Source organism: Nansenia antarctica (assembly GCF_963989245.1).
Source record: "Nansenia antarctica genome assembly, chromosome: 11".
Lineage (NCBI taxonomy): Eukaryota > Metazoa > Chordata > Actinopteri > Argentiniformes > Microstomatidae > Nansenia > Nansenia antarctica.
Genome location: NC_137681.1, coordinates 7,202,077 through 7,213,814, shown reverse-complemented (window position 1 = coordinate 7,213,814; position 11,738 = coordinate 7,202,077). Strand labels below are relative to the sequence as shown.

Sequence of the window (11,738 nt, the reverse complement as noted above, 5' to 3'; positions counted from 1 at the left end):
GAGATAGGAAATGTGTGTCACACACTACTGGGTCACATGGTAACATAGTTCACACTCATGCGACTCGCACTAGAATAATACTAGATGTACTCTTAGAAAGGTTAGAAAGGCACAGGAACAAAGGGATAATAATCAGATCATATTAACTATATTTATCAATGATTTCTGACACATTTATAGTTGATATCTCTGATATTTCACAGGAATATGACGTATTTCCCACTTAACTTACACTGCTATGTTGCACTGATGATATAATTCACACTGATGTTGCCTAAATGACACTGACGTGTTGCACATAGGCATTGTACTTACTTACTTACGCCTATCGCTCCTTTTGGAGGAGCATAGGCCGTCGACAACAGTTCGCCAGGTTCCTCTGTCCTGTGCTTTGCTTTCCAGCTGTTTCCATGTCAGTCCACTCACATAGGCATTGTGGCATATGTAAATGGTAAATGGACTGCACTAATATAGCACCTTTATCCAAAGCGCTTTATAACGGCCTCTCATTCACCTATTCACACACACATTCACACACCAATGGCGGCAAGCTGCCATGCAAGGCGCCGGCCCGCTCACTGGGAGCAATTTGGGGTTCTGTGTCTTGCCCAAGGACACTTCGATACGTGGCCAGCCGGGGCTCGAACCGCCGATCTGCCAACCTTGCGATCATTAGACGGCGGCTCTACCTCCTGAGACACAGCCGCCCCAACAGCCTGTATTTGGTTCACACTGATTTCATCTCATCTCATCTCTCATCCCCTCTTTTATTTGTCTTTTGTCTTTTAGGCTAAAGGGTGGAGAGATGGCATGGTGTCGTCCAATGAGAACGCCCCCCCGCCGCTGTCGCCGGGCGAGGTGGAGGGCGTGGCGTGGCAGGGGCCTCGCACGGTGCTCCTCCAGAAGAACTCCCAGGGCTTCGGCTTCACGCTGCGACACTTCATCGTGTACCCCCCAGAGTCCTCCCTCCACACCACCCTCAAGGTAACACGGTTCCTACTATAGCAGTGGAACATAGATCCTATACCAGTGGTCATCAACCTCAAGGTAACATAGATCATATAGCAGTGGTCACCACCCCTGGCGAGCTGCATGATTTTTTAATTTTTAAATTTATTTACCAGGGACAGTGCACATTAATCAACAAATCAGTTTCCACATCAACGTAAATGTGCCAGAGTTAGCTCATGAGCTAATTTTAATCTGTAGTCCATGAGCAGGCTATTACAAAAAGAATGGTGTAGTGTCATTAAAAACATCAGCAAGCACAACAAAACGACACAACAGGCAATACACTACATGACAATACAAGACAAAGCAAGACAATACAAGATATTAAGCAAGCACAGCAAAATGACTCAACATTGCAATACAATACAAAACAAGACAATACACAGAGACATAACAGTTCCACCCCAGTACTAACACACCTGATTCAACTAATCATCAATACCTGGGTTAGTTGGACCGGTTGTCCACTCTCCTTCACCACAAAAATAAATAAATGGTATGGGGCCAATTCCTGAACCTGACCTGACTGAAACTGAAATGGAATTGGACCACAGAGTCATTGATGTACAGCTTCTCAAGTATCCCAAAAGCATAATTCTTTTTCCAATTGACTGTAATCCCCCTTGGAAGAGAAAAGCAGAAACTATGCTGGTCCTGCTCTGGAGCCACTTGGCTTTCTTTGCGGTATAGGGTTGTGAGCAACAGCTGATGGCATTTTAGTTTTAGTTAAAATTTTTAGAACTACTTATCCTCCGTAAAGATTGTCAAATATTGATGTTTCCCCAGCAATGCTTACATGTCGTCTACATTATGTATAGGGTATTTGCAGTTATACTCTATGAATCACGTTTTAAGTAACGTTAACCCTGGTCCTAACCAGGACTGGAGCTGAGCAGTGCAGGGAGGTGATGTGGCTTCTGCTTTGGGTGTCTGGTCCTCCGGTCCTCCATTCTGTGGCCTGAAAGCCCAGGTCATTGTCTGGGGTGGGCAGGAATGAGCTCCGTCAGCGGTTGTCCCCAAAATGCCCACTCAGCTGGGGCCTGTGTGTTTGAGTGTGTGTGTGTGTGTGTGTGTGTGTGTGTGTGTGTGTTGTGTGTGTGTTGTGTGTGTGTGTTGTGTGTGCTGCTGTGTGTTGCTGTGTGTTGCTGTGTGTTGCTGTGTGTGTGTGTGTGTGTTGTGTGTGTGTATGTGTGTGTTGTGTGTGTTGTGTGTGTGTGTGTGTGTGTGTGTGTGTGTGGGAGGGGGGGGGGAAGAGTATGTGTGTTCGCATCTGTGTGTGTTAAACAGAGAGTTGAATGAGGTTCACAAGTTGTGTTGGTCTTAATCAGACACATGGTGATGTGACTGAAGATGTCCTGGTGGCAGAGATGCCCAGAGTAGGGAGAACGGGCTGGTGGAGGTGAGGAGGGTTAAGTAGGTGTATAGGCTAGCGTTGGTAGCTAGCTAGCTAGCGTTGGTAGGTAGAGGTATGAATTTACAGTATGTCAGCTGTTTGTCAGATCCTGTTCCTCATCCTCCTGAACCAATATTCATTCTTAAAGTTCTAGAACTTCATTTCAAAAGTTACGTTCCATGATTATGTTCCACTGAAACACAGAAAAACACCCTCACACACGAGACCCAGCCTCTCAGGACCCAGACCCACTGTGTCAAGACTATGACGAGACACAAGACCAAGACCATTTAAAAAAAGCTAAATAATTGTCACTTTATGTTGTTCATTCAGAGCTGTACATTTCTGGAACTTAAAACCCAGCTCTATCAAACAATGTTCTACTCTGACAGGCTTCAAATCAAAACTGAAATCATGGCTGATAGATAACCAATCATGTGACCACTGATCACATGCTAAAAATGTTTTCTTTCTTTAATTTTTTATGATGTAATATTTTATGTTAATGTTTTCTTGAGTGTAAAGTGTGATGTTTTTATTTCCTGTAGTTCTGTTTTAAATTATTTATAACATCTGAGGCCGTATTTCCCTTGTGGATTTACCTGCCCAGGGACTGCTGATGTAATTTAGCTACCCAGCTAATTCAGGGAGTCAATGACTGTCCATTGTCCCCTTTAAATAAAAAACCCTACTTGGACAAACAACTCTGACAAACTGACAACAAAACGGTGCTCAATAGTGTGTCTTGACCACGTGAGTTGAGAGACTACAAATGAAAAAGGCCAGAGGCCAAGACCCAGACCAGGGCCTAGTGTGGACCCAGACCAGGGCCTAGTGTGGACCCAGACCAGGGCCTAGTGTGGACCCAGACCAGGGCCTAGTGTGGACCCAGACCAGGGCCTAGTGTGGACCCAGACCAGGGCCTAGTGTGGACCCAGACCAGGGCCTAGTGTGGACCCAGACCAGGGCCTAGTGTGGACCCAGACCAGGGCCTAGTGTGGACCCAGACCAGGGCCTAGTGTGGACCCAGACCAGGGCCTAGTGTGGACCCAGACCAGGGCCTAGTGTGGACCATGGCAGGACATTTTTGTGGTCTTGAATCTCAAGACCAAGACCACGAGATCAAGACTCCATCACTGTGTGTTGTGCAGCTGCTGTGACTTGACCTATGCAGGTTGGAGGGAGGCTGAATATATAGCGTTTATTTCATAACCCCGAACCTATGTTATGTGTGTGTGTGTGTGTGTGTGTGTGTGTGTGAGTGTCTGTGTGTATGAGTGTGTGTGTGTGTGTGCGTGTGTCTTCACTTGGGCTAATTTCTCTGACTGATTTGGGGCGGTAGCACCACCTTGTGGCACAGTAACAACATGATGGGCCAAGTTTCTGTTTGTTGAGTGGTCGGCTGGTCGCTCACTGGATATCTTCTTCTTTCTTCGTAGGATGAGGAGAATGGAAACGGAACTGGAAAAGGAGGTGAGTTATTTCTGTCCCTGCTTTCTGTTTCTGCTAAGCCACAAGTCCTCTCTCTCTTTGGGACTGCCTGAATAGTAGTGTAGTGTAACAGTCTGTGAAACTGTTTGATGTTCTGCACTTTAGCGTGTCTAGTATTGGCCAGATTTACGAAGCTTTGATTTGTTTGCCAGTGTTGTTTTCCAGAAGAGAGGATTTCACACAGTTCCTGTATTAGACAGTTAGGTTATAACTTAGTTATGACTATAGGTTAAAACTTCCATGATTTGACAATAATACATGTAGCAAACTTCGTAGCTGAGCAAACATTTTAGTGGGCACATACTGTATACGGTTTGTTTTTGTGCTGTGTGTGTTTCTGTTGTGACGTGTGTGTGTGTGTGTGTGTGTGTGTTTTGTGTGTGTTCAGGTTGTCAGAGGGGTCGTCTGGAGCCCATGGACACCATCTTTGTGAAGAGTGTGAGGGAGAAAGGCCCCGCTGACCAAGCTGGCCTGTGCACAGGTACAGGAGACATTGCTGTAACTTTATAGGTTACATGATTGATTTACAGTTAAAAGAGATTGATTAATATGGTACATGATTGATTGACAGTTAATGTCAAGAGTAAGTAAGTAAATGTCTGTTGTATTAGCTAAGAATGGGTAGAACTGCAGGTTCCAGAATGCCTTGCAGCAAGACGTCTATATAAGTTGACAGTTTTGTTGTTTTTGAGAAATGCGAATTGTACATCCAGAATTGTAAGTGAATATCTAATAGCTTGTTTTATTGAATTGAAAGTGATCACAAGTGCATGTCAGCAGATTTGTATATAAAGAACATTTTGCTTGATATCACCAGTCCTAGCCATCATTTCAGAAGGTAGAAATACTACAGACATAGAGGGAGGCTCAAGGGACCGCTCACATTCCCTCATATGCTGTATGCACCGTTCACCCCAATGTCTTAGCGTTTGTGTGTGTGTGTGTGTGTGTGTGTGTGTGTGTGTGTGTGTTTCAGGGGACAGACTGGTGAAGGTGAACGGAGAGACTGTATTGGGAAAGACCTACTCTCAGGTGATTGCACTGATCCAAAACAGGTGAGAACCACACACACACACACACACACGCGTGCACACACACACTCCGAAAAAACTGCCCTGTACAAAATATTTCCAGACCAGCTGTTTTCCGCTATAAAAAAAACATAGTATACACCTACATATACTCCATGTATTTGTATATCACGTAAGGCAAAAAGTAACGACGACAAAATAATAATTTCTAATAAGTATTCTCTCATCTGCTCATCTCATCTCATTTCAGTGAGAACGCCCTCGAACTCTCCATTATGCCCAAGGATGAAGATGTGTTGCAGTTGGTAAGTGTGAGTATATGAGATTTCTTCTTCTTTTTCCCTTCCTCTTATTCACGCATCAAACCACCACAATGCTCCAACTGCAGTAATCGTTACGATTATTTGAGTCAGTTTCATCATGTTTTAATCACAACTGTAGTACATCATTGAACGGCTCCTCTCTAGTCTGTATACAGTTGAAGTCGGAAGTCTACATACATACACGTGTCGGGGTCATGTAGGGTCTCATTCCAGTTCTCAATCACACAGACGACACTGCACGTGCGCTTTCTTCTCTTCTCTCCTTGACCCCCTCACCACCACTTGCTTTCTCTCTCCCTTCACGTCTCCCTCTCTAAACTCCCTCTCTTCCCTCTCTTCCCTCTCCTCCCTCTCTTCCCTCCTCCCTCTTTTCCTGCAGGCGTACTCTCAGGACGCCTACCTGGGAGGTAACGAGCCGTACACAGGCGGGGCGCAGCACCTCCCCGACCCCCCGCCCCTCTCCTACCACCACCGCTCCAAGTCCGCCTCCGGTGGTGCCCCGCCGCCGGGCCAGAACAACCACAGCCACGGCCCCCTGGACAACTGGCACTGCCGGCCCAGCCCCGTGAGCCTAGCCGCCTCCCCCCTGGACAACCACCGCTCTATCGCAACGACCCCCCCCTCCGGCTGGCCCGGGGGTCCAGGAGGAGGACACAGCGTAGAGGAGGACGGCGGCGGTGGCGGCAGCGGCGGCGGCGGCCATTTTGGCTCCTCCTCGGCGGGGGGGGGTGGGCGGCCGTCTTTGGGACACCACCGCGGCCGCTCCACCTCGGCCCTCAGCGCCCTGGACTTCCACTTCTCCAACCACAACGCGGCCATCGCCTCGGCGACGCTGCCCAACCTCCCGACGCGGAAGAGCAGCCTGCAGCCCGCCGCCACGGCGTCGCGCGCCGCCAACACCGACGCCCTGTGCCACCAGGCCCTGTCGGACTGGTACTACAGCCAGGCGGAGGCCGCCGAGCACATGTCCCCCCGCCACCGGAGTATCTCCCAGGACCGGCTAGCCGAGCTGGGCTTGGGGTTAGCGCTAGGCCCCGGGCCTGGCTCTGGGTCTGGGAGTGGAGTCCCTGGAGTGGTGGATCACCACCGAAACCGAGGAGTTTCTCAAGAAACTCTCCTCCTTCAGCACCAGTCGTCCCACGACTCCTACTGGCTGGGCGGCTGGGGGGGGGCGGCGGGCCCCGGCAGCCGCTCGTGCTCGGAGAGCCTGCTGGCGGCGTACGCCTCCTACGAACACAGCTACGGCCGCTCGGTGGAAACCCTGGCACAGGCCGACGCGCTGGTCTCGCCCCGCCTCGACGAAAGAGGAGACCCCCCCGCCTGGCCTTCGCAAGCCGCCCCCCCACAACAACTCCCTGTCGTAAAAAACCACGGCCACAAAACGATCGTCACGTCTTCGGTCACCGCCACAGCGCCCCCCGCTGTCCGGCAGACCCAGCAGCAGGTGGCCGAGCCTCAGTGCAGGAGAGCGCCGGCGGACGCGGTGGCGGTGGAGGAGCTGGTGGGCTACAAGAGCTACAGCCCCTCGTTCTGCCGCAAGGCGGACCACCTCCTCCAGCAGGCCCACTCGTTCAGGGAGCCCTCCTACACCGGGCCGTATCTCAACTGGAACCCGACCTCCAGCAAAACCAGCCCCTCGGACAGCAGCGGGGAGGGGGGGCGGGGGGGCATAGTAGCGGTGGCGCCTCGTCCGTCTTCCACGCCGGCCATCATCCCGTCTTTAGAGGACGAGAGAGGAGTGAGGCCGGGGGGGGAGGAGGAGAGGGAGGGGGGCCTCACACTTTCCCCTCTTCCTCTCGCCCCCCACCACGAGGTGGTCCTGAGGCAGAAGCCCCCCACTGGGCACCACCGGCCCTCCATGCACTTCCTGAGGCACTCCCACCACTACGCCCTGCCTGTGGACCAGCCCGAGCCCCCGGGGGGTGGGGGGGGTCTCCTCCATTCGCCCAGCGGCACCTCCGGGACCCCCTCGCCGGTCTCCATGGGTGCCAGGCTGCTGGGGGACAGCCTCAACCGGAGGCCCAACGGGAGTCTGTGTGTCCCTCACACGTACGACTCCCTGTCGTCTATTCCTTTCATAGGTCAGTCAGCGCCCTCCTCCTCCGCCTCACTCACTCACCCCCCACACACACCCCCACCTTGTTCTTCTTCACTCTGCTTGGCCGTGTGCTCCTGCTGTCGTGCCTAAAACAGTGTGAAACAGTGTTAAGTGTCCGATGTCCAGTTTTGTGTTTTTAACGGTTTTTAAAGTGTGTGTGTGTGTAAGTGTCCAATGTCCAGTTTTGTGTTTTAACGGTTTTTAAAGTGTGTGTGTGTGTAAGTGTCCAATGTCCAGTTTTGTGTTTTAACAGTTTTTAAAGTGTGTGTGTCTGTCTTAAAGTGTGTTTAAGTGTCCAATGTCCAGTTTTGTGTTTTAACGGTTTTTAAAGTGTGTGTGTGTGTGTGTGTGTGTGTGTGTAAGTGAGAGAGAGGGGGGAGAAGAAAAGTGTTTGTGTAGTGTGTCCCTGTGTCTGATGAGTCTGTTGTTATCTGTCTACGGCGCTGGTCCCCCCCCCTCCCCAACTCCAACCCTCCACCTCTTACCCCCTAACCCCCCCCGCAGATGAGCCCACCAGTCCTAGCAATGACCTGTGTGCCCGCCTCGTGCCCGCCTGCTCTGTGGTGTCCTCCAGCGCCACCCTGTGTCCTAGTGTGCCAGCTCCTGTGCCTCCGCCCACCCTCGCCTCTAGTACTGTCTCTCCTCCCCTCCCCTCCTCCTCCCCCCTCACCAGGCTCCGCTCCAAGGACACCAGTGAGTGGACCTCTCTTCATCCCTCTCATCCTCCTCTCTCGCTCCAATCACTCCCCCCCCCGTCCCCCCCCCCCGTCCAACCAACCCTCTCAAGTGCGGGACTCTTTAAAAACGCAGCATTTTGCCCAGCAGGGCGGTGTTACGCGTCACAATGGCCGTCAGTTATAGTGTGCACATCAGGTAAGGTCTTGGTCCATTGTGCGTCCATTCTACCTGATTTCTAGAAGTTCTAGAATGTTATTCCTTGCCTTCATAATAGTTCAGTGGAGTTTGGCGAGCATCACCACACCCAAACAGCAGCAGAGTAGGGTCACCTGACCTGATACAGCACTGAGAGAAGCAGAGAGTCGCAGAAGTTTGTGAATTGTGACAAACATTTTTTTATCGACAATACACAGCCAAAATGTGCTCGTAGGCTGACAAACTACTGTTGTAATTATTAATTATTGATTATTCAGAACAATAACCTTTGACTGTCTCTCTCTCTCTCTCTTTAAGAACTGTTCTCCAAAATATGTGCACACTCTAATCCACGCCCACTGTGATGTTTAGCACCACCCTGTGGGGGCGAAATGCCATGTTATTAGAGAATCCCCTCAACCCACACCCCCAATCCCCCTTTTCAAACCCCACTCACCCACCCCTCTACCTCTCATTTTGCATGTCTTGGAATCTCTTTCGGATGATTTGCCTCTCTTTTCTTGCCCTTTCTAAGTTCTCTCTCTCTCTCTCTTTCTCTCTCTCTCTTTCTTCTTCATCCTTCTTTTTCTGATCAGGCAGTATCAAGGGCCGCCGTTCCTCCTACCTGCTGGCCATCACCACTGAACGCTCCAAGTCATGTGACGAGGGTCTCAACACCTTCAGGGAAGAGGGCCGCGTCTTCTCGTGAGTCTTGGGTTCCGTACTCTCTCTCTCTCTCTCTCTCTCCCCCTCTCTCTCTCTCTCTCTCTCTCCCTCTCTCTCTCTCTCCCTCTTGCTCTCTCCCTCGCTCGTTCTCTCTCCCCCGTCTCTCTCTCTCCCTCTCTCTCTCTCTCCCCCTCTCTCTCTCTCCCCCCCCCTCTCTCTCTCTCTCTCCCTCTCTCTCTCTCTCTCTCTCTCACTCTCACTCTCTCTCCCTCACTCGTTCTCTCTCTCCCCCCCCTCTCTCTCTCTCTCCCTCTCTCGTTCGCTCTCTCTCTCTTGCTCTCTCTCTCGCTCTCTCTCTCGATAGAGCGATGGTTAGGCCCCTGGAACGACTACTGCCTCTCTGTGTAGTCAGGCACTTCATTATGGAGATAGAATGTTATCTTAATTATTATTATTTTAATAATATTGTTAATTCAGTCACTCCTGATATGTTGATTATTATCCCAATGTTTGTGTGAAAAAGGCTGCATGTTAATTTCGTCAGATTTGTCAGTTTGATTGTTTGATAAGTCAGGCAATGATAGAGAGAGCAGGGTGAGAGGAAGAACATAAGTGAGCAATGAGAGTTCAAACACACCATGTTATTGATAGCTGATTCCCAGATGATTTGCTCCAGGTGTTTGCATCTCCTCATCTGGTACTCCCATTCATGACCGTCTCATGTGTCGGAGTTGACTGAACCTTCCAGTAATGCAGTCTGTATAACCATGTCAATATCTTCCCACAGGAGACTACCAAAAAGAGTCAAGAGCTTTTTCATGGATGGGGTGAGTCCACCATCTTCATCGTTATTTAAATTACATTTGCGTTTGGAATGTTCTAGTAGAAATGTTTAAGTGGAAATGTTTCTCCTTCCATGGGGTCCTGTGGGGTGGGGGGGGGGGGGGGGGGGGCTGTGATTGGGCGGGTGGGTTGAAGGGATGTGGCGGGAGGGACATTTGTGGGAGGAGGGGGAGGTGGGGGACTGTTGGGGCAAAGTGAGATTGGGAAGGGGAGGGGGGGGGGGTGGAAGGTTAATGGGAATTTTGTATTTGTACTGGATTTGTCATTCTATTTCTCTTTTGTTTAATTATATGTTACCACTCCCTTGTATTATTCCCTGAAATAATAATTGAAAAAAAATTGATGACAAAAAAAAGAAATGTTTAAGCAGTCTTCTCACCTGGTTGTTTGTGTCTCAGTCTCTGGAGAGTCTGCGCGTGGCGGAGGAGGCGCGGTCTAAACGTCACTCCACCTCTGAGCTGGGCACCATCACCTTCAGCGACGTCCGCAAGGAGGGCTGGCTCCACTACAAACAGATCCTCACTGAGAAGGGCAAGGTAATACACACACACACACACACACACACACACTCACACTCACACTCACACACGTGCATACGCGCGCACACACACACACACACACACACACACACACACACACACACACACACACACACACACACAGACACAGACACAGACACAGACACAGACACAGACACAGACACAGACACTCACACACAGACACAGACACAGACACTCACACTCACTCACACTCACTCACACTCACACTCACGCACACGCACACACTCACACTCACACTCACACTCACACACACACACACGTGCACCAGATCTCGCCTCTCTCACTCTCTACTCTACTCTGTCCGCCTCTCCCAGAAGGTGGGCGGCGGCATGCGTCCGTGGAAGCGCGTCTTCTCCGTGCTGCGCTCCAATTCGCTCTTCCTCTACAAGGACAAACGAGAGGCCGTCCTCCACGGCGGGGGGCCGGGCCCCGGCCACGCGGACGTCGAGCATCCTCCAATCAGCATCCACGGCTGTCTGGTGGACATCGCCTACAGCGAGACCAAGCGTAAGCACGCCCTGAGGCTGACCACGCAGGACTTCTGTGAGTACCTGCTGCAGGCGGAGGACAGGGAGGACATGCTGGGCTGGATACGCGTCATCAGAGAGAACAGCAAGACCGATAACGAGGTCAGTGGGATCCAAAGATACCAGGCTTACACTAGAACAGCCGTGCCTTTTTACCTACTAAAAGAGTTTACACACAACGACCACTAGTTGGCCGCCTTGTAAATTAGCCTGCTTCCTACACAGAAAAACTTATATTAGCTTATCCTGATGTGAGTTTTGAAAATGTAAGGATACTGGGTGGTAGAACGCCACATATCTAGGAAAAGTCATGAAAGGAGTGCAGAGAGATCAAGATAAAAAAAAAAACTAAGTAAGATTTAGCTTATGGGTTTGTAATGCCTACTTGCACTAAATGTTCACTTATGTGGCTCTGTCTTGTCTGGTTTCACTGGCAGAGAGCAAATATCTTTCTTCTTAACGTCCTTTCTGTCTGTTTCAGGAGCTGGGTTTCTCCAGACAAGCTCTCATCAACAAGAAGCTCAACGACTACCGCAAACAGAGGTGTGTCTTTTATCTGAGCTCATATGGACATATCTGCATAGTCGTCTTATTCCATCTATTAAGCTTTATTTAAAACTCTATGGGCCGGTTTCACAGACCAGGCTTGAAGCCTAGTCCTGGACTAAATCACACCTTCAATGTAAAATAATCTCTATTGAAAAATGCTCTTTAGTCTACGATTAGGCTTCGGCCTTGTCTGTGAAACCCGGGCCATAGAGTTTGAAGTTTCTTCTGGATGTAAAGAAGCTTTACTGTGGCACCAGGTGCAAACTCTTAGTAAGTCTGGCGCTCTGTCTGTATTTTCATTGCACTTTCTTCAAGAGCTAAATAATCATCCTCCCATGTCCATGTCTCCATACAGTCCTACGGGCAGTAAACC

General features: G+C 50.1%; 1 protein-coding gene across 1 annotated transcript in view; it reads left to right on the top strand.

Annotated features, from left to right (window-relative positions):
• Positions 1–4,294: 4,294 nt before the first annotated feature.
• LOC308167521 (rho GTPase-activating protein 23-like) overlaps positions 4,295–11,738 on the top strand; it is a gene marked incomplete at its 3' end in the record, with an annotated part of 17,636 nt that continues 10,192 nt past the window's right edge. The window contains exons 1-11 of the mRNA XM_080541938.1: positions 4,295–4,376; positions 4,872–4,950; positions 5,177–5,237; positions 5,629–7,330; positions 7,852–8,040; positions 8,817–8,925; positions 9,674–9,713; positions 10,128–10,265; positions 10,604–10,918; positions 11,298–11,359; positions 11,721–11,738. The exon at positions 11,721–11,738 is cut by the window's right edge and continues 89 nt beyond it. Of these exons, the coding sequence (XP_080398064.1) occupies positions 4,310–4,376; positions 4,872–4,950; positions 5,177–5,237; positions 5,629–7,330; positions 7,852–8,040; positions 8,817–8,925; positions 9,674–9,713; positions 10,128–10,265; positions 10,604–10,918; positions 11,298–11,359; positions 11,721–11,738 (2,780 nt within the window). The 5' untranslated portion in view covers positions 4,295–4,309. The remainder of the gene's footprint in view (positions 4,377–4,871; positions 4,951–5,176; positions 5,238–5,628; positions 7,331–7,851; positions 8,041–8,816; positions 8,926–9,673; positions 9,714–10,127; positions 10,266–10,603; positions 10,919–11,297; positions 11,360–11,720) is intronic.